The sequence below is a fragment of the Cryptomeria japonica genome, chromosome 5 (assembly GCF_030272615.1).
Source record: "Cryptomeria japonica chromosome 5, Sugi_1.0, whole genome shotgun sequence".
NCBI classification, from domain to species: domain Eukaryota; kingdom Viridiplantae; phylum Streptophyta; class Pinopsida; order Cupressales; family Cupressaceae; genus Cryptomeria; species Cryptomeria japonica.
This window is the reverse complement of record NC_081409.1, coordinates 66,826,219-66,850,360: the sequence shown is the minus strand read 5'-3', so window position 1 is coordinate 66,850,360 and position 24,142 is coordinate 66,826,219. Positions and strand designations below refer to the sequence as shown.

Below are 24,142 nucleotides of genomic sequence, written 5' to 3'. Positions count from 1 at the left end.
GAAACATATCGACACTTGACCCATATCGACAATTAGGGTTCATATTAACACGACCTTGGTGGATGTGTGGGGCATGTATGCGCTATTCCCACATTAGTCTTCCTCATTTCGTCAATATTCTTTTTAATATAATTTATTGACAGATAAATATCAAACAATTTAAAAATTCAAAATTTTTAAATCGTCCAAACTTTCGAAAATCATCCCACATCGCGCCACTACCCCAGAAATCATATTTTTTCTCAATTTATCTCCCAAGGGGTCATATTGACATCGATTTCATATCAAATCAATTCTTCATATCTGGGGCATCATATCGACAATCTTGGCAATGAAAACATCATATCGACAATTCTGGCGATAACGCCATATCAGAAGATTTTGACGATAAATTGAGCATTTTTATTTGAATCAACATGTGGTCACACGTTAACTCAAAGAGGGGAAAAATGTAGACACCTAAAAGTTGCACAACGAATTAAGTGAATTTTATTTATTTAATTATCCCTAATTCTTCCAATTAATTAAATTAAGATTTAATTAATATCCCCTTCTTCTATCTAAGCCATTTAATTAAATTAATACCCCCCTCTAAGCATTTTAATTAAATTCACATTTAATAAAAAATATCCATTTATCCCCTTTCCTATTTTTATTAAATCTACATTTAATTAAAATACCCTTTGCATCTAAATAAATCAACATTTATTTGTAAATCCCCCCACTTGCAAAATCTTACAAATGCAAGTTGCATCCCTTTTGGCTAAATTAAATCATTTTAATTTAACTAAAAATCCTATTTTCCCTCACCCACTTGCAAAATCCTACATCTCCCACTTGCCTCCTAATCATCCTTCTAGAACCTATCTAATCCTTTCATTATCCTAATTAAACCATTTTGTTTCTTCCTAGGTTGCTCATACATGTGTGAGCACATATCCACCTTCTCCCAAGGTGGGACCACATTGACTTTTCACCTTCTCCCCCTTGTGACACTTGTCACAAGGCTAAGCTTGCGAATTTGGTACCACATCGATCCCCACCCTCTCCCCCCTTGTGACATTTGTCACAAGGCTAAGCATTTCAACTTGGGACCACATTCCTCCTTCAATCTTGATCCTTGATTGGTAATCAATCTTGGTCATCCATTCCTAAGTCTTCAACTCTATAAGATGATCCCTTGTCTCATATCCAATATCCATCTTTATTTGCATCCAATCTATAGCTAAATTGTTTTGTGTGGGTTACTAAGGAGCTCCATTGTCTTCTCTTAGAATTTTAAGATCATCTTAGTTGCATTATACAATATATTTCATCATGTTTTAATATATCATGCTATTTTCTTTCCCATGCTAGGTCAATATCATCTTCATAACATTCTCATGCTAGCTTAATCTCATACTAATCTTCTCATTTTGGTAACATATCTAGTTTCATATCCATTTAGCATATCACTAAGATCTTAGTTGCATTCCATTTAGATCTTAGAATCATACACATCTCTCATTCTTTAGGTAGTCATCCTAGAGATCAAGTGCTCTTCCAAGATGAGAGCTACCTTGATTTGAAGGATCCTTGGAGATAGAGGAACATGAGACGTGCTTGGAGTTCTTGATTTTGAAGGTAGTTTAGTCTCTATTTGGGATTTCTAACTCCAACATAATTTTTCATGTGTGTGTTTGTTTATTGTTTGAGTCTCTTGCAGATTCCACAATTTAGAGCTCACAGTATTTGTTGGAACTCTTGACATTTACATGTGTGAAGATGTTTTAATAAGAAAACACAATCGAGATACTTGATCTATTTCTATGTAAGTTTTGTATTTCACCGTAGTGTGATGGATAAGAAAGAGAATCAAAATATTTTTGGTGGATTGTACATCAATATGATAAATTAAACAAAATATAAAGTAAAACGTGCATATATTCATACATCGTCCATATATGTGTGTGTACTCATTATATCTTCTCTACATATGTCTTCCTCTTAATTATACATGATCCTTATTCTCTTTTTTCTCTCTTTTCCATTCCTTATATAGACTCACAATCCCTTTTAATTTTTCATTGTCCAAGCTAGTTATAATATTTCATAAATAATATTTATTTTCCCTTCCATGTGAATTCACCTTTCCTTTTATGATATTTGTATTTATTAAATCTTATTGGTGAATGTTAAGGCATGTTTAAAGTTATTTAAGGGCTATGTGTGGAGATTGTGTAGTGACATGCAACCTCCTATATCCTCACTCAATGTCTAATGTTCAAAGTGATAGTGTGAGTTCTAAATATTATTGTGTGCAATATCACACAACCTTCTTGTATTTCTTTATTGGATTTGTAACTCTTTTGTATAGTACCATAAATCATTTGCAATATAAGTTAAGATTATATTTGGGTACTACCACAATAGTGTGTCCCACTTTTAGGACTATTATCACATAGATATGCACCCTTACTAAGTTGTCTACTTAGCTATTTGATGTAACATGGAAACACTCTTGGGCCTCTGGGTTGCCTGCAAGTTTGGGTGAATCTCTAGAGAAGGTTGTTTCATTTGGAGTTGTCACCTATACTATTAATTTTTCACTAGGAAAGAGAGAAAAATTGTTTACAATGGTGCCTAAAACTAAGAGGTGATGCGCCATATATTTCTTTTTAGATCAATATTGTGGTTTTGATGCAATCATACAATGACCAAGCTAGTTCTTAGATAACTCAAGAGTTTTTACATATTTATGCATCAATATTTTATGAGGAGGCTAAATGTTTTCACAATTTTGAAGGAAAAAAGAAGGTTTTGTCACAACTAAAAGTTGTCCACATTCATACACAACTCACATCTTGCAAGAAACATGTGTTTCACTACCTATAGGTGCTAAGATGAGACATATATTGGAGGATCTGTACAAAAATCTCAAAAAAAATACATCAATCATAAGGTTGGACATAATAAAACTACACATCGAGAAGCAAATTGTTGTAGTTCATTGATAAAAGGCATACTTGTAGTAATATGTGATTTAAATGCTTTTTAGTCTTCACCAAGTAAAATATTACAATGATGTTCTCAATCTAAAACTGACTTTGAGTCACAAAACTAACTTATAGCTTGAAAGAAAAGATCTTATGCTTTATTATGAATAATTAAATAAATAATAAATATCTATTTAATTAGGTTAGGACAATTTTAAGTGTGTACATATAGCCCTATACATTTATCGATCTAATAATATTCCAAACCCTTTAGCATGCATTACCTTTCTTGATGAGGTAGGGAGCTAAATCATGAGGTCTTCATCGACTACCCTTTTTGGCTTCATAGATTGAGAACTACCTTGACTCTTAGTTTAAGGTTTTTGAGAATGAGGGTTTTAGAAATGATAATGGTTTTTTTACTAAATTTGACAAATAATGACATTCTAATATTTTCAGAACAACACAAAACCCTTCACAACATAAGAACATAGAATTCTAACAACAATTTATGAAATAGGGAAATAATTTCAAACTTAGTCGTGTGATGGTTAGAGACCCTAATTCACTTCTAAGAACACCAAAGAGTTTTTAATTTTGCAAATTCTTCATACTTGTTGCTTTTAGAAACTCTTGTGAACTCAAATGACTTCTTTTGATGCATAAATTCAAAGAAAATCTAGTAGATAGCAATTCATTTCATCATTTATGCTCATACGCATGAACAAGGTGTTATCAACTAGTTGTTCTTTGCGTTTGAATATTAGTCATCGATCTTTAATGATGAGGGGTAGATCTACAATGATCACATCCTTTAACTCTATTTAAAAAATCCTTTTCATTGAAGCTATGATTTGTTGAAAAATGGACCAATTAGAAATACTCACACATAAAGTAACTTGACACATTGATTTAGCAGTCCCACATTGAATACTAAGTCTTAGGTAAAGAGGTGCAACTAGCCCTGTGTTGCAGTGACATGGACTAATATCGTAAATGCATGTTATCGTAACTTGAAAAGCCATTTCACCTTATGAAATAATCCCATATCTATAAACCATTTGTAAACAAAAAAGATCACATTATATCATAAACTATAAAAAGATTTTATTTTCATTTACATTTATATACTTATCAAAATATACATTGAATCAACTCCAATTTAATCCCTATAATTCAACTTATGTCTCTATGATAAACTCACAATTTGATTATCAATAGTAATAAATCTAAAAAAGTCTCCCTAATTTAACAAGCCACAAACCCACCCCACAATACAAATTTAAGGATTTGAAATCCAAATCTTTATTTAGCCTAATATTTTTGTTATCTCGACCACTAGGTAGACCACAATCCACCATTAATAATCATATTTTGCGAACACTGGATTATTTTTCAGTTTATCTAGAAAACCACTTTGCACTAACTGAGCGGTGGTACAAAAGCCCTTTGCCTTCACTTCTTCCTCCAGTAAATCAGCATATACATCAACATATCCAGTTCTAGGAAACTTAGTAACCACGTCATCAATAGTGTCCACGTGTATGAGAGGCGCAAATGCCCCGTAGACATCCAAATGGGTCCCTAAGATAAGCACAACATCCTCGGGCGAATGCCCACACGTGGCAGAACTGTCCACGTGTATCATCTCTTTATGCCTGAAGATGGCTTCTGCCACCGTGTCACTCACACTTGGTGACGCACCTTCCTTCAACAGGAACTCCCGGGCCAGGATGCCACCGTGGAACTCGAACGACATCCCACTCAGCGCAAACGCGTCATATGTTAGTCCCACGTCATGCAACATGGATGCCAGGTAGGCTGTGTGGTGATCCCAGTTAAAATGGGGGAAATGTTGGGAAGCAATAGCTGTGCCAAAATAGTAGGAGCGCATACTGTGCTGGAAAACCTCTAAATTTAGGCAGGATTTGGCGTAGGCTGTGGCCTTTTCGGCCAAAGGCGTTTGAGGAAGAGGAAGAGAAGCCAACGATATGGGCTTGGGAATTAAGTTGCCTTGTGAAGCTTTTAGCAGAGCCTCGTTTACCTGCTTCTCCAGGCTGTTCAGGTCATCCAGCTCCTTCAGCACTGAGAACGACGCCATTCAAGAGGAAAGCAAATCAGCCGGTTTTCCTATTCAATTTTGTATAGTTTCTTATGGCTTTATAGCATTTAGGGCCTTATGCTACGTATATAAACTGCAAAATGATATTCTCTTCCAGATATTTTGTTATTTTTCCGTATAATCAACTATGACTGTTATACAGAAAATGCACGTAACACGTGACAGTTGATTTTCTGTCCATAGGTAGTATAATTTCTATCTAATTATATTTTGATTGCGTATCATTCATTCTCATAAGAAATGGGTTGTTGTGAATTATTATTCATTATTCATGAGTCTTGGGTCAAGAAATGGGTTGTTGTGAATTATTATTCATTATTCATGAATCTTGGGTCAATGAGTTTGGGTCAATGACTACACAATTGAATGGTAATATCGAGTTTGGGGCAATGACTACAAAGTGGAATGGTGATAACAATATCACACATTTGATTACATATTTATTTAAAAATTAAAATATATGAACTTTTTATTTTTATTTAATTAATTAAATAAACAAGATCAAATGTGCAAATGGTTGGATAGAGGTCCCCGCAGTAATTTTTTTGAGCTTGTAGGTTTTTTAATAGTTTTGTTTTAGGTTGATATGGAGGAGTGGTTTATTTGTATTTGTGAACGATTAGCACATAATTGTGAAAATTATTAAAAATGTAGTTTCTTACTGTGATTTAGACATAAAAGATAAAGTGTAGGAGTTAGTTTTCTACTAGTTCATGCTTATAGCTATAGGTTGAGGTTTGCACACATGTTCACTTCTATAGCCCTCAAGATCAAGTTTAAGTGTAGATTTAAATCATGAGATAAGACAGAACCAACATAGTATTGTGATCATATTCTATAAATTTAACATAGTAGTGAATTGAACCTAGCTAATTATTGGCTTTAATTAATCTAAATTCCACATCTAATTATATTATTATTAGGTTCAATGCATTTGTTTACTTGGTAATTATTATTATATTAGGTCAAGTGAAAGAAAAAAGTTGCCTCCTTTTACCTAGTTTTAAAGGCGAATCGCCTTCGACACATAAAGATGTGTTTTACAATAGTAGCATGGAGTTTGAAAGTTTTTCTACCTAAAATCTACCTTTTTCGCAAACATAAAAATATGAATAAATATAATATAATTTAATATAATAAACTTTTTTCACAAGCATAAGGGTAATCATAAATATAATATAATATAATATAATATATACATATGCATATATAATATAAAATAATAAATATAATTCAATTAGGAATGCATTTGAGATTACAATTATGGTTCAATTAAAGATCATATATGCTTATGATTGTAGTTAGGCTTTGTTACTCTCGTATTCCGCATTTATTCCCCTATGTAATTTTTATTCCCTTGCGGACCTTTTATTGTCTTGAAAGTTTCTCGTGGTTGTAGTCTAAATTGTCTTTGTCTTTCGGCCCCATTTTGTAAGTCATGTAATTAAAGGCTAAACATTTTCTTTGTTGAACCAATTGGTTAAGTTCAGAGGTTCATAGGTACATTGGTTCAATGTGGTCATTAGTTGGTCAAGTTTGTTGGGGTCTAAATGTCTTATTCCTTTGTCCTTTTCAAATTGCACCTTGAACTAGTGAACCTTTATGGTTCAACGGTTGAGTGGTTCCATGGTTCAATGTTTTCAGCCACTAGGCTCAAAGATCAAGCAAGACAAATGGAAGAAGACGAGCATCATTGTTCCGTGATGGAATATTTCGAGCACGTGAAGTGCTTTTTTGAGAAGGCCATGACTTTTCAAAATAGAAAGTAATCATTACTTTGATAGGTAATCTCACAAAAGTGATGTGTAATTTAATGCATGCATCAGAAATTGTCTTTTCAAAGTTATCTCGCATGCATAGGCAGTGTGGAGATTGTGTCATTGAATTTCATGCTAATAATAACAAAGTACTCTAAAACCTGTTTGAAAAGCCAAATTTAGAAAACCAACAATTCAACAAAGGAAAGGTAATTCTCTGCTTCTCAAGCTCGGAAGCGACGCAGTTTATGACAGGTGAAGAGGTGTCATGAAAATTATAGGCGAGTTCATGATGTGTTTGTTGGCAGGTTGATTATTGAGTTCCAAGGTAATGTGAACCAGCGTATGTCTGAGGAAGCGAAATAATTAGCTAGTTCATATGGGAGTCATTTCATTCAATTTTCTCAGTTCACACATGGTAGGGTTGGTGGCTTTGAGGGAGAACCCATGAAACTTCCTAGGTATGTATTGGATCGATTTGTGTTGATACAAATCTGCTGACAATCAACCCATATTGATAAAAAGACTATAGGAAGCATGGATTCTGGATTTGCTTTTCCAGTGGAGCTAGGTCATTATATTTGCAAGACAATGTCAGATGCATTGAATTTAGAAGTTGATTTTAAGAAGTTAAATCTCAAATACTATGTTCCCCGACAATTGAATTAGGTCAAGATGTGTTTTACAATAGTAGCATGGAGTTTGAAAGATTTTCTATGTAAAATCTACCTTTTTTGCAAAGATAAGAATATGAATAAATATAATATAATTTAATATAATAAATTTTTTTCACAAGGATAAGGATAATGATAAATATAATATAATATATACATATGCATATATAATATAAAATAATAAATATAATTCAATTAGGAATGCATTTGTAGTTACAATTATGGTTCAATTAGAGATCATATATGCTTATGATTGTAGTTAGGGTTTGCTACTCTTGTATCCCACATTTATTCCCCTATGTAAGTTTTATTCCCTTGCGGACTTTTTATTGTCTTGAAAGTTTCTCGTGGTTGTAGTCTAAATCGTCTTTGTCTTTCAGCCCCATTTTGGAAGTCATGTAATTAAAGGCTAAACATTTTCTTTGTTGAACCAATTGGTTAAGTTTAGAGGTTCATAGGTACATTGGTTCAATGTGGTCATTAGTCGGTCAAGTTTGTTGGGGTCTGAATGTCTTAGTCCTTTGTGCTTTTCAAATTGCACCTTGAACTAGTGAACCTTTATGGTTCAACAGTTCAATGGTTCCATGGTTTGATGTTTTCAACCACTAGGCTCAAAGATCAAGCAAGACAGATGTAAGAAGACAAGCATCAATGTTTTGTGATGGAATATTTCGAGCACATGAAATGCTTTTCTAAGAAGGCCGTAACTTTTCATAATAGAAAGTAATCATTACTTTGATAGGTAATCTCACAAAAGTGATGTGTAATTTAATGCATGCGTCAGAAATTGTCTTTTCAAAGTTATCTCGCACGCATAAGTAGTGTGGAGATTGTGTCATTGAATTTCATGCTAATAATAACAAAGTACTCTAAAACCTATTTGAAAAGCCAAATTTAGAAAACAAACAATTCAACGAAGGAAAGGTAATTCTCTGCTTCTCAAGCTCGGAAGCGACGCAGTTTATGACAGGTGAAGAGGTGTCATGAAAATTACAGGCGAGTTCATGATGTGTTTGTTGGCAGATTGATTGTTGAGTTGCAAGGTTATGTGAACTAGTGTATGTCTGAGGAAGCGAAACATTTAGCTAGTTCATATGGGAGTCATTTCATTCAATTTTCTCAGTTCACATATGGTAGGGTTGGTGGTTTTGAGGAGAACCCATGAAACTTCCCAGGTATGCATTGGATCAATTTGTGTTGATACAAATCTATTGACAATTAGCCCATATTGATAAAAACACTATAGGAAGTATGGATTCTGGAGTTGTTTTTCCAGTGGAGCTAGGTCATTATATTTGCAAGACAGTGTCAGATGCATTGAATTTAGAAGCTGATTTTAAGAAGTTAAATCTCAAATACTATGTTCCCCGACAATTGAATTAGGTCAAGATGTGTTTTACAATAGTAGCATGGAGTTTGAAAGATTTTCTACGTAAAATCTACCTTTTTCGCAAAGATAAGAATATGAATAAATATAATATAATAAACTTTTTTCACAAGGATAAGGATAATGATAAATATAATATAATATAATATAATATATACATATGCATATATATTATAAAATAATAAATATAATTCAATTAGGAATGCATTTGCAGTTACAATTATGGTTCAATTACAGTTCATATATGCTTATGATTGTAGTTAGGGCTTGTTACTCCTGTATTCCACATTTATTCCCCTATGTAAGTTTTATTCCCTTGTGGACTTTTTATTGTCTTGAAAGTTTCTCATGGTTGTAGTCTAAATCGTCTTTGTGTTTCGGCCCCATTTTGTAAGTCATGTAATTAAAGGCTAAACATTTTCTTCGTTGAACCAATTGGTTAAGTTCAGAGGTTCATAGGTACATTGGTTCAATGTGGTCATTAGTCGGCCAAGTTTGTTGGGTTCTGAATGTCTTAGTCCTTTGTCCTTTTCAAATTGCACCTTGAACTAGTGAACCTTTATGGTTCAACGGTTCCATGGTTTGATGTTTTCAGCCACTAGGCTCAAAGATCAAGCAAGACAGATGTAAGAAGACGAGCATCATTGTTCCGTGATGGAATATTTCGAGCATGTGAAGCACTTTTCTAAGAAGGCCATAACTTTTCAAAATAGAAAGTAATCATTACTTTGATAGGTAATCTCACAAAAGTGATGTGTAATTAATGCATGCATTAGGAATTGTCTTCTCAAAGATATCTCGCAAGTATAAGTGGTGTGGAGATTGTGTCATTGAATTTCATGCTAATAATAATAAAGTACTCTAAAACCTGTTTGAAAAGCCAAATTTAGAAAACAAAAAATTCAATGAAGGAAAGGTAATTCTCTTCTTCTCAAGCTTGAAAGCGACGTAGTTTATGACAGGTGAAGAGGTGTCATGAAAATCACAGGTGAGTTCATGATGTGTTTGTTGGCAGGTTAATTGTTGAGTTGCAGGGTAATGTGAACCAGCGTATGTCTGAGGAAGCGAAACAATTAGTTAGTTCATATGGGAGTCATTTCATTCAATTTTCTCTATTCACATATGGTAGGGTTGGTGGCTTTGAGGGAGAACCCATGAAACTTCCCAGGTATGCATTGGATCGATTTGTGTTGATTCAAATTTGTTGACAATTAGCCCATATTGATAAAAAGTCTATAGGAAGGATGGATTCTAGATTTGCTTTTCCAGTGGAGCTAGGTCATTATATTTGCAAGACAGTGTCAGATGCATTGAATTTAGAAGTTGATTTTAAGAAGTTAAATCTCAAATACTATGTTCCCTGATAAAATTTTGATAGTAAGGGATATGCACAAGAGAATCTAGTTCCCAGAGATGGTTTCAGTCATGTACTTGAACTAGAGGATTTTTGGGCAGACTGTGCCAGTGAATTTGAAGTACGTAGGATAATGTTTTCTCAATTCACTGTATATCAGATAAATTCTTTTGGGTTGCAGATGAACATCTCTGAAATTGAAGATACAGGGGAAGACTTAATAGACCCTAATTATACATAGGTTGTACAGGGAACTCTGCTTCTAGAAATTGATTGGAACCAAGATGAGCAAGATCAAATAAGGGTCACATCCTTCCCAATCATACACATGACAAAACAATGGTTAAGGCAGCAAAGACTTGGAAATTTAACCGTTAGAAGAAACCCTGCTCCAGTTCGGAAAGTTTAATCTAATCAGCATGCTGGGCTTTGTCTTGTAGGTGCTTCACAGGTCAAGCTAGAAGCTGGTGGTGCCAAGGCTTCATTGGAAGAGCAGTCATCACCACAGGTTACAAAATCTAAAACCATAGGGAAAGGCAAGAAGGAACCTCAGGTGACTGTGGACTTAGACTCATCTACTGAATTTGAGAGCGCAACAACAGAGAGGGAGCTTGATATTACAGATGTAGAAGTGGGTAATGTAGAAGGCTTGGGAGAAGATGAGACTGATATGGGTTAGTGCAGGATCAATGGGGGGCAAAAAGTGGCGATGTGAAAAAAATAGCCTTCTTCACTCACCTAAAAACGTGAAAATCCATGTTGATAGATAATGGGCCGAAGCCGATAAGGTGTACATACCCTACCCCCTTTGTGGGATTTGAACTTGCAACCTCTATTTCAAGAGTACAAGTTATCCACCACTAGGCCAACTTAGGTTGTACCGTATTATATAATATATTATTATATTATATATATATTATATTATATATATTATAATATATAATATAATATAATATAATATATTATATAATACGTATTATATAATATTATATTATTTATTATAATATATATAATATATAATTATATTTTATAATATAACACAATACGTATTATATAATATATTATTATATTATATATGTTATTTTAAAATAATTTAAGTATAAAAATCGGATATCCGATTTTCTGAGACAAATATATTTCGACAGTGATAGCCTGTGAGTCATTTTAACTCATGGGTTGTGCGATTTTATCAAAATCCGATATCCGGTGCACCCGATATCCGATGTTTTGGCAAAAAATTGCTAAAAAATAGATTGAAAGGTAAGAATTTTATCATTTTCAATCATTTTCATTCCTTTTTTGTATTTTTTGTTAATGTTTATTTGATTTTTCATTGAAAATATTATTTTTTTCATGAAAACTAGGTTTTTTTAAATCAAATACCTAATTGTTTAAATTTGTTAACTAAATTTAATTGTTTACATTCAATTAGGTTAAAAATGGGGGATAACAATGAAAAAACTGACCAACCACAACTGCAACAACCAAACCCTCATTTACCAAACCCCCCCTCAATTCAGGATTTGATTGCACAAAATTTGAATGAATTGAGGGGGATTGCAGAAGTATATCGTAGGATCCCTCATCTAAACCCAATGTTTGATCCTGTCATGTCAATCATAAAGAGTATGGAAACCATGATTGAGGAGCACAATGCCACCCTTTTGTGGCGAGATTCTATGAGGGAAAAATATGCAGATGGCTTGTCGTATAAGGATATCAAGGATCTCGAGATATCCAAAGCCGAAATCGCCTCATTGTTTGTCAATCCCCGCATTGGTCAACCCGTAGATCCCAAAAAAACAAAAATTTCTATTAAATGGTGCACAAATGATGGGATTGTGAAAAACTTTTGGAATTGTTGGTGGATGGTTTTTGACAAACCACCCAACAACAATCTTGATATCCCCTTCTATTTCATAAAAAAATTGTATGCTAAGTTTGTTTTACACAAACATGTGAACTACTTTGACATCCAACCTTTCTAGGGTATAGATTTAGGTATGCCCCAAAATAGACCTGGGGCAGTTAGAGTATTCTAGGGCCCATATGTCGCGCCTCCTCCTGTTGATCCCCCACCGACAGTGCAACATCCTGATATCAATTGTGAGGCGGCTTCACGGACCATATCGGCTATTCACTCTTTGAGTAGCCTTTTGGTTTCTCAGGTTGCGTCAGTAGCTCAACCTACTCTTGATGGTAGCGGTGCATCCGGTGGCGTTGACATGTCATCCTCGGCTCCACACATATGTGTGCCCCATAGTTGTGTCATGTGTGGGCATGTATGCTTGGGTCCAGTTGGACAACTCGTTGATCCTCCTGTGGACAGTGTAGATTATGAGGTACATGAGATGCATGATGCACCAGATATTATTACACAGACTAGAGGATACCCTAGGGAGTCCTCACATGCTAGAGGTGAGGAGGCACCATCATCATACATTGATGATGTAGTGGTAAGATTTGTATTTTCACAGTTCATGTTATATTTTAATAAAATATTTATAATCTAGATAATATTAAGTACTAATTTTTATTTACATGGTCTATTTAACAGTTGATGACCGAGGATGAGTTGAGACAGATTCAGGAGGGCATCTTGTTGGCCATTTCATTTGGCCTTGATAGCTTGATGGTACATATATTATTGCACCTAGTCATTTGTATTTTATTGTACATACATGCTCATCATTTATATTGGTATTAATTAGATTATGTAGTAGCTTGCATGTATATCTTATTTTACTCTTCTAGGGCACAAGCAGCACGAGTGCGGGGCAGTCTGATTTAGGATCTGGTAGTGCAGTTGGAGACAAGGGAAAGGTAATTGAATGCAAATACGATTGAATGAATAGTTTAAATAACTTATAGTGATTATTCATGTCTAGACATAGATTGATAGTTTCATATACTTGTTGTGTATATATACAGAGAATTCTTGGCTTCACATCCTTGATGACTACACCCAGTATACCTAAAGAAGAAGAAGAGATGCCTCGAGTAGATGTGTGTTTATTTTATTTTTTGATTAGTAGATATAATTTGTTATTATCAGTGACAACTATATGCTAACTTGTATCGATGTAATGTTTCTGAACATATGTAGGTGTGTGGGGGAAAAAGTGACACTAAGCAAACATGTCCTAATCTCACTTTCAATCACACATTTGTGGAATAAGAAAGAGCCTAGAGGTATCACACAATTGGCTACTTCTTTTTGTGGAAGAGAGAGCCACGGGCTACCTATTAGGATTTCTATTCCTTTGTTGTAATTGAAAGATGAAATGATGCAAGTTCAATCCCTAACCCAAAGTGCAAGTATGAACTAATAACAAGATTGCAGAATTGAACTTAAACAATGGAAAGCTGTAAACACAAGGACAAGACAAGAATGCAAATGCGTACCCGGAGTTAAAATATGATTGAAAATGTTCGGGACGGGGGTGCGGGCGCCACCGTCCTGATTCTGCCCCTGAAACTGCTCCGGAAACTGCTGTTTTGCACTCTGGAAAAGCTGTCAAAAATGCTGAAAATGCTGTCTGTCAGGAGGACCAGGGCGCCCAGCGCCCCTGTCCTGGCAGGACCAGGGCGCTCCACGCCCCTGTCCTGGTCTTCTGGGCTGAAACTTGGTGTGTTATTCTGTCTCTGTCTGCTTCTCCCGGATTTGCAACTTGCGGCGTCGTCCGAGTCCCGAAACCTGCACTTATATCTGAAAAGGTGTTTGGGCAGCTATATAGGGTTTTGCCTTAGTCAAACCCCCACTTCGGTGATTTCCACCTCCACGAATAGCCAAGTTGTATTGTAAAATGTATTGTGTGTGCAAACCTAGTGTGTGTGCAAGGTCCTAAAATGCAAGAAAGCAAACTAGAGCAACCTAGAAAGTAAACCCTAATTGCTTGTAAATGATAATGTAAATGCTCTAAATCAAGATGCAAAGTGATCTAAAGCATGAATAAATGATATATTGAAGCTTATGCAAAGACATGAAAACAACATGAAATCATACCCAACCCCCAAGGGAGGGGTACAAGCCAATCTTCAGTCGGTAATCTCCTATTGCTCTTCAATGCCTTCAAAGCCCTAAATGAATGAATGAAATTGATGAATGCTTGATAGATGGATTTGAATGTTGTTGAAGTCTTCAAAGATCTGCTCTTTCGCTGCATAGAAGGTCCCTGAAAACAAAATTCGGATCCTTTCAAATGAAGAAAGAGAGCTCTTATATATGAAACCCTAGGTCTTAATTCTGACTTTTGGCCGACCTAGAGATTGAATATCCTGCCAATTTCTTGGGGTTAAGCTTTATTTTATGATTGGATCGCGCTCCTAAAATTTCGGGAAAAATGTCCGGGACCATGTGCACTCCGGGCGCCATGGTCCTCTCCGGGCGCCATGGTCCTGACAACTTTTCACCAAATTTTCAGGGCCATCGGATATGATGATTTTAGAGAGAATCCCGAAGTTACAGGTGATTTCGAGATGTTTTGACCCCCGAAATCAAGCCCCCAAGTTCAAAATAGGACCTAATTAGGGTTTTTGATTAAATGATGTATAGGAGGAATAAAATGAAAAGGGCACACTTTAATGAAAGGGCCCAACTTTATGATATGGAAGATGATAAAATAGAACCTTAGACCTAATTAATTTGATTAATTAAGTGCTAAAGGGGAAATGCAATGCAAAATGCAAAATGCGCCAAGGCGGGTGCTAAACTAGGTGTGAAATTGTACCACCCTAGCAAGTGCGTAAAATTTACGACGCTACAGTAGGCTGTGTATGAAAATATTCAAAACATACCTCCTCTATCGAATACATACATCAAGAGTCCTGCAAAGCTGAAGAGAAAACGTGGAGATGAGGTAAACATGAATAGTTCAATTATAGTTCATTTTTATGTTAACTTTTTGAATGTGAATTATATAATATAACTAATACTAATCGTGGTTTGTTTTTCTTGTGTAGGATCCTTCAGAGTCGAGCAGTATGGCGAAGAGGATTGATTTTGATGATCCATCAATAGCTTAGTATGTTATAGATAGTTTTGGGATGCTTACATGTCTAGTTTTCATGTATATTTTGTATATGGACATACATTCACGTATTTAGACATACATTTTGTTTCAGTTGGCGTTTATGCCATATTTGTGTATGGACATACATTTGTAATCATTTGACATTTTTATATATACAGAAGTTGATATTCGATCATATAAATTATTGCTCATATGTGTGTGGTGTTATCATAGAAATATTTAATCTTCATTCCAATAATTAACAATGGTTAATAATGGTTATTTAATGAACAATACAATTCATTTCATTTCATCGTAAGTGTTGTTTGTATAATGAACAATATAATTCATTTAATGAACAATACAATACAATTCATTTAATGAACAATACAATTTATGAACAATATAATTCATACCCTACCGGTGTCGTCCCTTGAGCGCCCTAAGTGCTCAAAATTGTCAAACTTTGACGAGCCCTAACTCAAAATTCGTGGCACCTGCAAACGATCCATTTAACCTACGGGGCCACGAGAGGGGTCCCTACAAAAGCCTATCTCGGTTTTTCAATTTGCCTTATGGTTTTATTAGGGAAACAATTTTTCGATTGGTGAAAAAATCATCAGTCTCACTTAATCGAATGTTGTCGTGCGACCAATTTCTCGTTCAGCTCATCGCTATGACGAACCATCAGCTTCAACATGTTCAGTTAGGAATTATTACCCTATGCATTCTCCTATTTCCTTCCCCCCCCCCCACTCGATCAAATGCTCGGGGTCATACCCTAATGACGTCGTCCCTTGAGCGCCCTAAGTGCTCAAAATTATCAAACTTTGATGGGCCCTAACTCAGAATCCGTGGCACCTGTGAACAATCCGTTTGAACCTACGAAGCCACGAGAGGGATCCCTACAAAATCCTATCTTGATTTTTCAAGTTACCTTATGGTTTTATTAGGGCAGCAATTTTTCGGTTAGCAAAACAATCATCAGTCTCACTCAATCGAATGTTGTCGCGTGGCCAATTTCTAGTTCAGCTCATCGTGATGACGAATTGTCGGCTCTGACATGTCCAATTAGGCATTACTACCCTATGCATGCTCCTATTCCCCCTCCTCCCCCCCCCCCCACTCGATCGAACACTTGGGGTCATACCGTACCGGCGTCATCCCTTGAGCGCCCTAAGTGCTCAAAATTGTCAAACTTTGACAGGCCCTAACTCAAAATCCGTGGCACCTACAAATGATTTGTTTGAACCTACGGGTCCATGAGAGGGGTCCCTACAAAAGCCTATCTCAGTTTTTCATGTTGCCCTACGGTTTTATTAAGGCAGCAATTTTTTGGTTGGCGAAAAAAATGTCAGTCTCACTCAATTGAATGTTGTTGCGTGGCCAATTTCTCATTCAACTCATCGCAATGATGAATCGTCGGCTCCAACATCTCATGTTAGGCATTAGTACCCTATGCATGCTTCTATTCCCCCCCCCCCACTCGATCGAACGCTCAGGGTCATACCCTACCGACGTTGTCCCTTGAGCGCCCTAACTCAGAATCCGTGGCACCTGCAAATGATCCGTTTGAACCTACGGGGCCACGAGAGGGGTCCCTACAAAATCCAATCTCACTTTTTCAAGTTGCCCTATGGTTTTATTAGGGCAGCAATTTTTTGATTGGCAAAAAAATCATCAGTCTCACTCAATTGAATGTTGTCGCACTAGTACATTCGGGTCAAAATTTCGACGGCAAATCATTGGAATTCTGACAAAATTTCGTCGCACTACCGACAAAAAAAGCCGTTGAAAACTTTTTGTTGGAAGTTCCAACTATCCTTGTGGTCGTCGCAATTCTGACATCACCTCCAACCTTTCTGATGGCCGCCATGGATGCTCATACCCAGAAATAATACCATTGCGATCTCAGCCTATCGTCGAAATTCCAACTCCACAGGGTAAAATTCCGACAGAGGAGTGTCGTCGGATGCACAACATCCTCGTCAGAACTCTCCAAGAGAGTTCTGATGAGGATGCTATGCATCTAACGACACTCCTCTGTCAGAATTTTACCCTATGGAGTCGGAATTCCGATGATAGGTCGAGTTCTCAAAAAAAAATTTTTATAGAAAAAGATTGACATTGGTATCTCTCTTCTATCTCTCTTCTCTATCCCTCTCTACTATCTCTCTTCTCTCTCCCCTCTCTAGGTCTCTTTCTCCATCCCTCTCTTCTTCTCTCCCTCTCTACTTCTCTTTCTCTACCCTCTCCAGGTCATTATCTCTTCCTCTCACCATCTCTCTCTCTCTCTCTCACCTCTATAGGTATCACCTTCCATTCCTCCATCATTACCCATGTTGTCAAGTTGCAAGATATTTCCCAAAGTACTTGGTTTCTAGGGTTGATTTGCTTAAGTGTTGGAGTCGGAGTTAGATGAGACCTGCATGATTAAGCTGTATTAAGTGATCAAGTCACCAAGATCTCAATTGTAAACATGACTAGGTTCTAGGGTTTTAGGGTAGCATAGGTCAAGATTGAGGTATGGTGGTCAAGAATTATCTTCCAATGACAAAAGACATCCAAATGATGAAGAACGAAGCCGATGAACTAATAGAAGTTTGGAGGAGATAATTTGACTAAGTTAAAATTTTGTTTAAGTCATGGTCATGATACTAGCTTGCTCATCAAGAGCAATTTGTGCAAATGAACCCTAGAAATGTGCCCATGCTAGAGAAGAAAGAATTCCAATAAAACCTAAGGCAATGCTAGTAAGGGGTCAAAATTAAAGAATTAGGGTACAAAAAACAAAATTTGGCTAAGTTGAGATGTTGCTCAAGGATGACTTAAATCATGGAGTGTAAATCAATCATGAAACATGAGAATGGATAGGTCTTGACCTAAGCAACGTAAGTCCCCCTTGTGATTCCAGAAAGATATCAAATCATAATCATTGAGTCTATCTGCAATATAAAGTCAAGACTTGACTATTGGAATCTTGGAGTCATCCCATTTGACCACGTAGTTTAGCACTTGGGAGGATTTTGTTCAAGAGAGGATAGAATACTTAGTATTTTATTTTGTGTTGCATAGTGCATAAAAAACACATCAACATAAACCATTGAAAGGTTTGGTTAAAGCCTTCGAATCACAATCTCTACAAGAAGCTATCAAGAGTGCCTAGAATTTGGAAACTTTAGTATCCAAGAACATAATTCATAAGGCACCACTTTTCGAGCAACCAAAGAAGCCTATCAATGTAATATTTTATTTACCTTGGATATGTTTTATCCTAAGTGTGATATTCCACTATTAAAAAGCTTAATTAGGTAATATTTTTACTTAGGTAGTGTAGTCACATAAATTTTACCACTTAATTAAATAAATATTTAGTATTTATTTGATTATTTAACCATCAATCAATAATTAATTAAATTAATATATTTAATTAATTCATCTTAACCCTCTTCTCCTATTAATTAAATAAATTATTCAATTTATTTGATTTAATTCACTTAACCAAATTCAAACCATTAATTAAATAAATAAATCATATTTATTTAATTAAATATTCTCTCACATTTAAATAAATTAATATTTATTTAAATCCCCCAAAATCCCACCTCTCACATTTAAATAAATTAACATTTATTTAAATCACCTTTATCCTCTACCCACTTGCATTTTCCTACAAATGCAAGTTGCACAATTATTTTAAATAAATAATTTATTTAAATCACCTTTATCCTCCACCCACTTGTATTTTCCTACAAATGCAAGTTGCACAACTATTTTAAATAAATTATTTATTTAAAATCCTATTTATCCTCACCCACTTGAAACCTTTAATGGTTTCCCTTAAAGTCTTCAAACTTGATGGCTTCCTTCTATAGTCTTCTTAAACCTTTAATGGTTTCCCTTAAAGTCTTCAAACTTGATGGCTTTAAAGTCTTCAAACTTAATGGCTTCCCTTAAAGTCTTCTTAAGACTTTAATGGTTTTCCTTAAAGTCTTCAAGCCTTTAATGGTTTCCCTCAAAGTCTTCAAGCATTTTAATGCTTTATCTTCCTTTATCTCATTTAAATAAATTAATATTTATTTGAATATTTATCCAAATGCAAATTACACCATTTAATTGAAATAAATGATTTTATTTTAATTGAAAATACCAAAATTCCTCCCACTTGCATTTTCCTACAAAATCCACTTGCATGCCTAAACCCCTTCTAGATTCTTCTAAACCCTTCCTAATTAACCTAATCCATCCCCTAAATATTGTCACATTCCTAAGCAAATTGGAGTCACTTCTCAAAGACTCCAAAGTCTTTGAAAAGCAATTAATGCTTTGTGTGTTCAACAAATTAACCTCTAAAGTCTTCCAAACCACTTATGGCTCTTACATGACCATTAATGGTTAATTCCACTTGCACCCATGGTTAAGGACTTTGACCCCTAACTTAACACTCATATAACCCATGTGTCTCTTCAAAGCATTTATTTCTTTGACTAGGGTAACCATCATGTCCCCTCAAGCATTTAATGCTCCTTATCTCTCCTCTCAAGCCTCCTCATGGTGACACTTGTCAACATGGGATTGGGTTGAAAGTCTCACATGGATTGAATATCTTTCAATCCTAACCCTTGTTAAGATTGCTCAATCTTAACCCTTCATTTCCCCATTTCTTCTATAAATAGAACCCTTCTCCTCAAGCAAGAAAAAGAAGCATTAGAGTATTGTTGTTATACTGGCATTAGCATAGAGCTTTCTCATAGCATCACTATCTACACTTGCATAGCATTTTCTTATCATATTCAACCATTTTGAATCTCCATATGGCATCCATAGCTAGTGCTAAAAGCTGAGAGCTACACTCATTTGGGACTTGGAGAGGAGAGGAACAAGGGAGGAGCAACTATGAGCATCTTGATTAGCTATTTTATTCTATGTTTATATGCTTTCTATTTCATGCTTAATATCTCTCTTGATATGCCTGTTTAGGATAATCTTTTGTTGCTAACACTAATGTTTGTTTCTTGTGCTCTTGTGTGTGTTGCCATCAAACAGATTTTCTAATCCTTTTTGTAGAGCATCAAGTAGAATAAGATAATGAGTTGCACATTCTCCTTCTTTGATTGAGATTCTACTTTTTCCTTGTCATGAATTTGGAAACTTGGATAAGCAATTTCTTTTTTTGGTTTTCTACCTCTTCATGATCCTCATGGGTTTGGAATCTTGGAAGCTATATATTGTAGGTTTTTCCTCGATTAACATATCAAATGAAACTATTGTGAGCTTTCATATCTTAACATACCAAGGGCTTAAGTTTGGGGACGATAGGGGGATGACGAAGGGGGTGGGGTGGGATGCAAATATATATACAACTTAAAAAATTAATTATAAAAGGATGTGTATAGAATAAGTATAACAAGTGTAAATAAAACTTTGCCACACTATGTAAATTTTACAATAAAGATTAAAAATATGTCAATGATTGCATTGAAATTTGAACATTAACAATGGTGGTAGAGTTTTGGAACTTTGGGAACAAACTAAGAATAAGTATAAGAATTGCAGATGAAACTTTGGCATACTAAGTGTTTAAACTAGTCAACATAAAAAAAATGGAAACAATTACATTAACAATAAGAATGGTGGGTAGAAGTTTGGGGTCAATGGGTAGTGCCCCTTGTGGGGGGTTTAGGGTAGAGCCCCCATCAAGGTTAGGGGGCATTGCCAAACCTTTAATACGGATGACATTTTCACAATAACTTCACCATTTTTGTTTAGAATTGGAGTTTCTAATTGGGGGCCATGGGAGACTCATAGGCATCCTCAAGATGGTCAAGAGAATCCTTGGAGTCCCTAGGACATCCCTAAGTGGTGCGGCAAGGGGATGTTTTCCCTAAGTATTGCATCCTGAAAAAATAGGGATTTTGGAGGGGGGGAAGGGGTCCTCGTGTTTCAATGGTTTCAAAAGATTCTAAGTTTTTTTTTTATCTTGTCATAACAAAATATAATCCTCTTGCATCCTTGGATGATTTGAAAATTGAAAACAATTTGACAAGAAAAAACTAACTTCTAAAGTTTAGACTTAGTTTTCTTTTTTTATCCAAGTCACTACAACATTTCAATGATCAAAGTAGCTTTTTTTTGGTGGTTTCGAAGCATCCAAAAGGCTTGAGAAATTCAGTATTATCTTTCATTCCACCAAAATTGGAGATCAAGAAGCATGCTCACAAACAAGGATTTGTTTGTAACTTAAGGCAATCGACTAGTTTTTGGGGCATTTTCAGGTCTAAAGAACCTACCATTGTGTAAAAAAGGCCCATAAGACCCCATTTTCATCTAAAACTTGTCTCTTTTGGTCTTAGAAGCATTTAAGGAAAAAAAAAATCACACAACCAATGATATGCCTATACCATACATATTTGAGTTAAAATAAAAATAAAAAATTGACAAGGTTTGGAGACCATTGAACAATTTGGGAGATTGCTAATACATACACTCAATTTATAAAGTCTCAATTTGATATACTTAATCTTTGAGAGGCCTATACAAAAGCATTTTGTAATTGCGAACTAAGATAAATTTCCATTTTTGGTAGTTTTCATCATGGATTATGGTATTAAATTCCGACATTCTATTGTCAAGATAAATTCAGATAAATTCCGACATTCTATTGTCAAGATAAATCACATCACCTCAGTAACTGAACTGTAACAATAAGATTGCATACAAACTGCAGGTTTGCTATGAAACATATTAAAAGGGTTAAACTATTTCAATTAATACAAACACTAGAACTATTAAACAACAATAGCTTGTTGGTAATCAAGATTTTTGACTATACCCACATTTTACACCTTTTCATATAGTTACAAAGAACATAGAAAACATGTACGTGGAACTATAGATTCCAACATATGTAAAAATACAACAATCTAAATAAGAATGGGAAGCATGTGGAGAATGGTTAAGACATGCATAAATAAAAGGAAAACAAAAATCTCTCAATGTGTATCACAAACAAATCAAGGAAAAAAGCTTTTAGGCAGGGGACCGATATGATCATACAAATTTCAAAACTTCCAAAGTATAGAGCATTTGAGATTTTACAGAGAATGCGCTAATTCAGCTTTATTCATGATGAGGCATATTCACAACTTTTGCAGTCACACCATGGTGTTGTTCGTGTTGGCTCTGTTGGACCCTGCAATTAAGATTCAATATACGTACATTATTCAATAAGATTAACTGTGCAACAAAATGAAATATTGAAAAGTGTGTTATCTTATTGAGCTTCGCTTTGTTTGGAGAATAGTTTAATATTCTCTACTTAACGGGGCCAACCACGTGAAGGTGGAAGCTCATTTGGCCCCTCCCCCCCCCCCCAACATCACTCTAAATTCCCCGTTAACATTTAACATTCATTCATTCTTTCATCCATTATTAAAATATAACATTCATTCATTATCACATAACGCTCATTAACACATAAAATTCATTAACTTTCATTAAAACGCAACATTTATCAATAATCATCAACACATATCATTCATGAACATTCATTAGCACATAATTACATTCATTAACACATAAAAATCAGTCATTATCAAATAAAGTAGATTACAATCATTTCTTTCTTTGTTTTTTCTTTGAAGCTATGAAAAGACTAAGTGGAACATCGGTTTCTTCATCATTTCCCCCATCTTTGGATGTTCTGCCCTCTTCTCGTGCTCTTGATGTATGCCTAGTCCTATACAAAGGACGAGGATGCTGAACCAAAGGGGGGTCCTCTGCAATAACAAAGAATTGGGTTGAATTCAAAACATTTTTTTATTATTGTTACAAGTATTTCATTAATATAAAGAACACAACCATTACACTCTTTACCTGATGGGGCCACATCATCTTCCACATCATTTTGTCTAGCCTCAACCTCGACATGCTGAACACCCTCTAGATCCTCTGGAGTTGAAATATGAAACGTTACATTAATCAATACACCAATTGCAATTAAATTTGTTTAAAGGAATAACAGTGGTCCTCTTTACCTAATTGAGGAACATCACGTTCTTGATGTTGTCTACCCGGATCATACTCCACTTGGTCACCATCGACTACATGCTCTAAAATATTAACAATAAAGGTTACATTAATTACTACACTAATTTTCAATTTAAGATGTTTAATTGTATTAATAATTACATAAAAAAATTTGAATAGCAAATGAATACCTCCACTACTAGGATGCACATCCGGACCTTCATGTATAGGTTCTGTTCCACGATTATCATGTTGCATTCCAATGTCATGTGCAGTGTTATCATTGCTTGCTTATTTAAAAAAAATATGGTCACTTTATGTTGAAACTTAACATCAAATAGATTATTGGTTAAGTATTCAATTTGAAATAATTTTCATTTAGCTTATTTACCATTGTGACAGATGCATCAAAATCTCGTGTTTGCCCAATCAATTCTCATAGCCATTCAACCACGACTATATAGCCTTGCTGGTAGCCAATTCTCTTGTCATCTTCTGTGGGCGCTCTATTGAATTCAGAACCCTGCATTTTTGCTTAGTATTGTGAATTTTGCTTGTATTGTTTGATAAAAAAAAAATTGTTTACAATTTATAAGTATTTTGATGTGATACTTAATTTACTGATTCTTACAATTCGTGCGGCAAGTTTCATATAACCAGTTTGTGTTGCCCATGCTTTTCTTGTCTTGCCTTGGTTTCCTTTGACGTGTCACTCAATCTATGAAAAGTTTGAAATATGTTAGATTATATAAATATAATGAATAATTAGTACATATTCACATTCTTAATAGTATCACATACCTTCTTCTAGTGTCTGGTGGTGTATTTCCTTT

General features: G+C 35.1%; 1 protein-coding gene across 1 annotated transcript; it reads right to left on the bottom strand.

Moving 5' to 3' along the window:
- Positions 1-4,335: 4,335 nt before the first annotated feature.
- On the bottom strand, positions 4,336-5,076 carry LOC131032712 (cyanamide hydratase DDI2-like). The gene has a single exon (XM_057963745.2). The coding sequence runs from the start codon at positions 5,074-5,076 to the stop codon at positions 4,336-4,338; it is 741 nt and encodes a 246-aa protein (XP_057819728.2).
- Between the last annotated feature and the right edge of the window lie 19,066 nt (positions 5,077-24,142).

What these genes read in the sequence shown, in the direction of transcription:
- LOC131032712 (XM_057963745.2), bottom strand. Translation starts at nt 5,076, where the DNA reads ATGGCGTCGTTCTCAGTGCTGAAGGAGCTGGATGACCTGAACAGCCTG.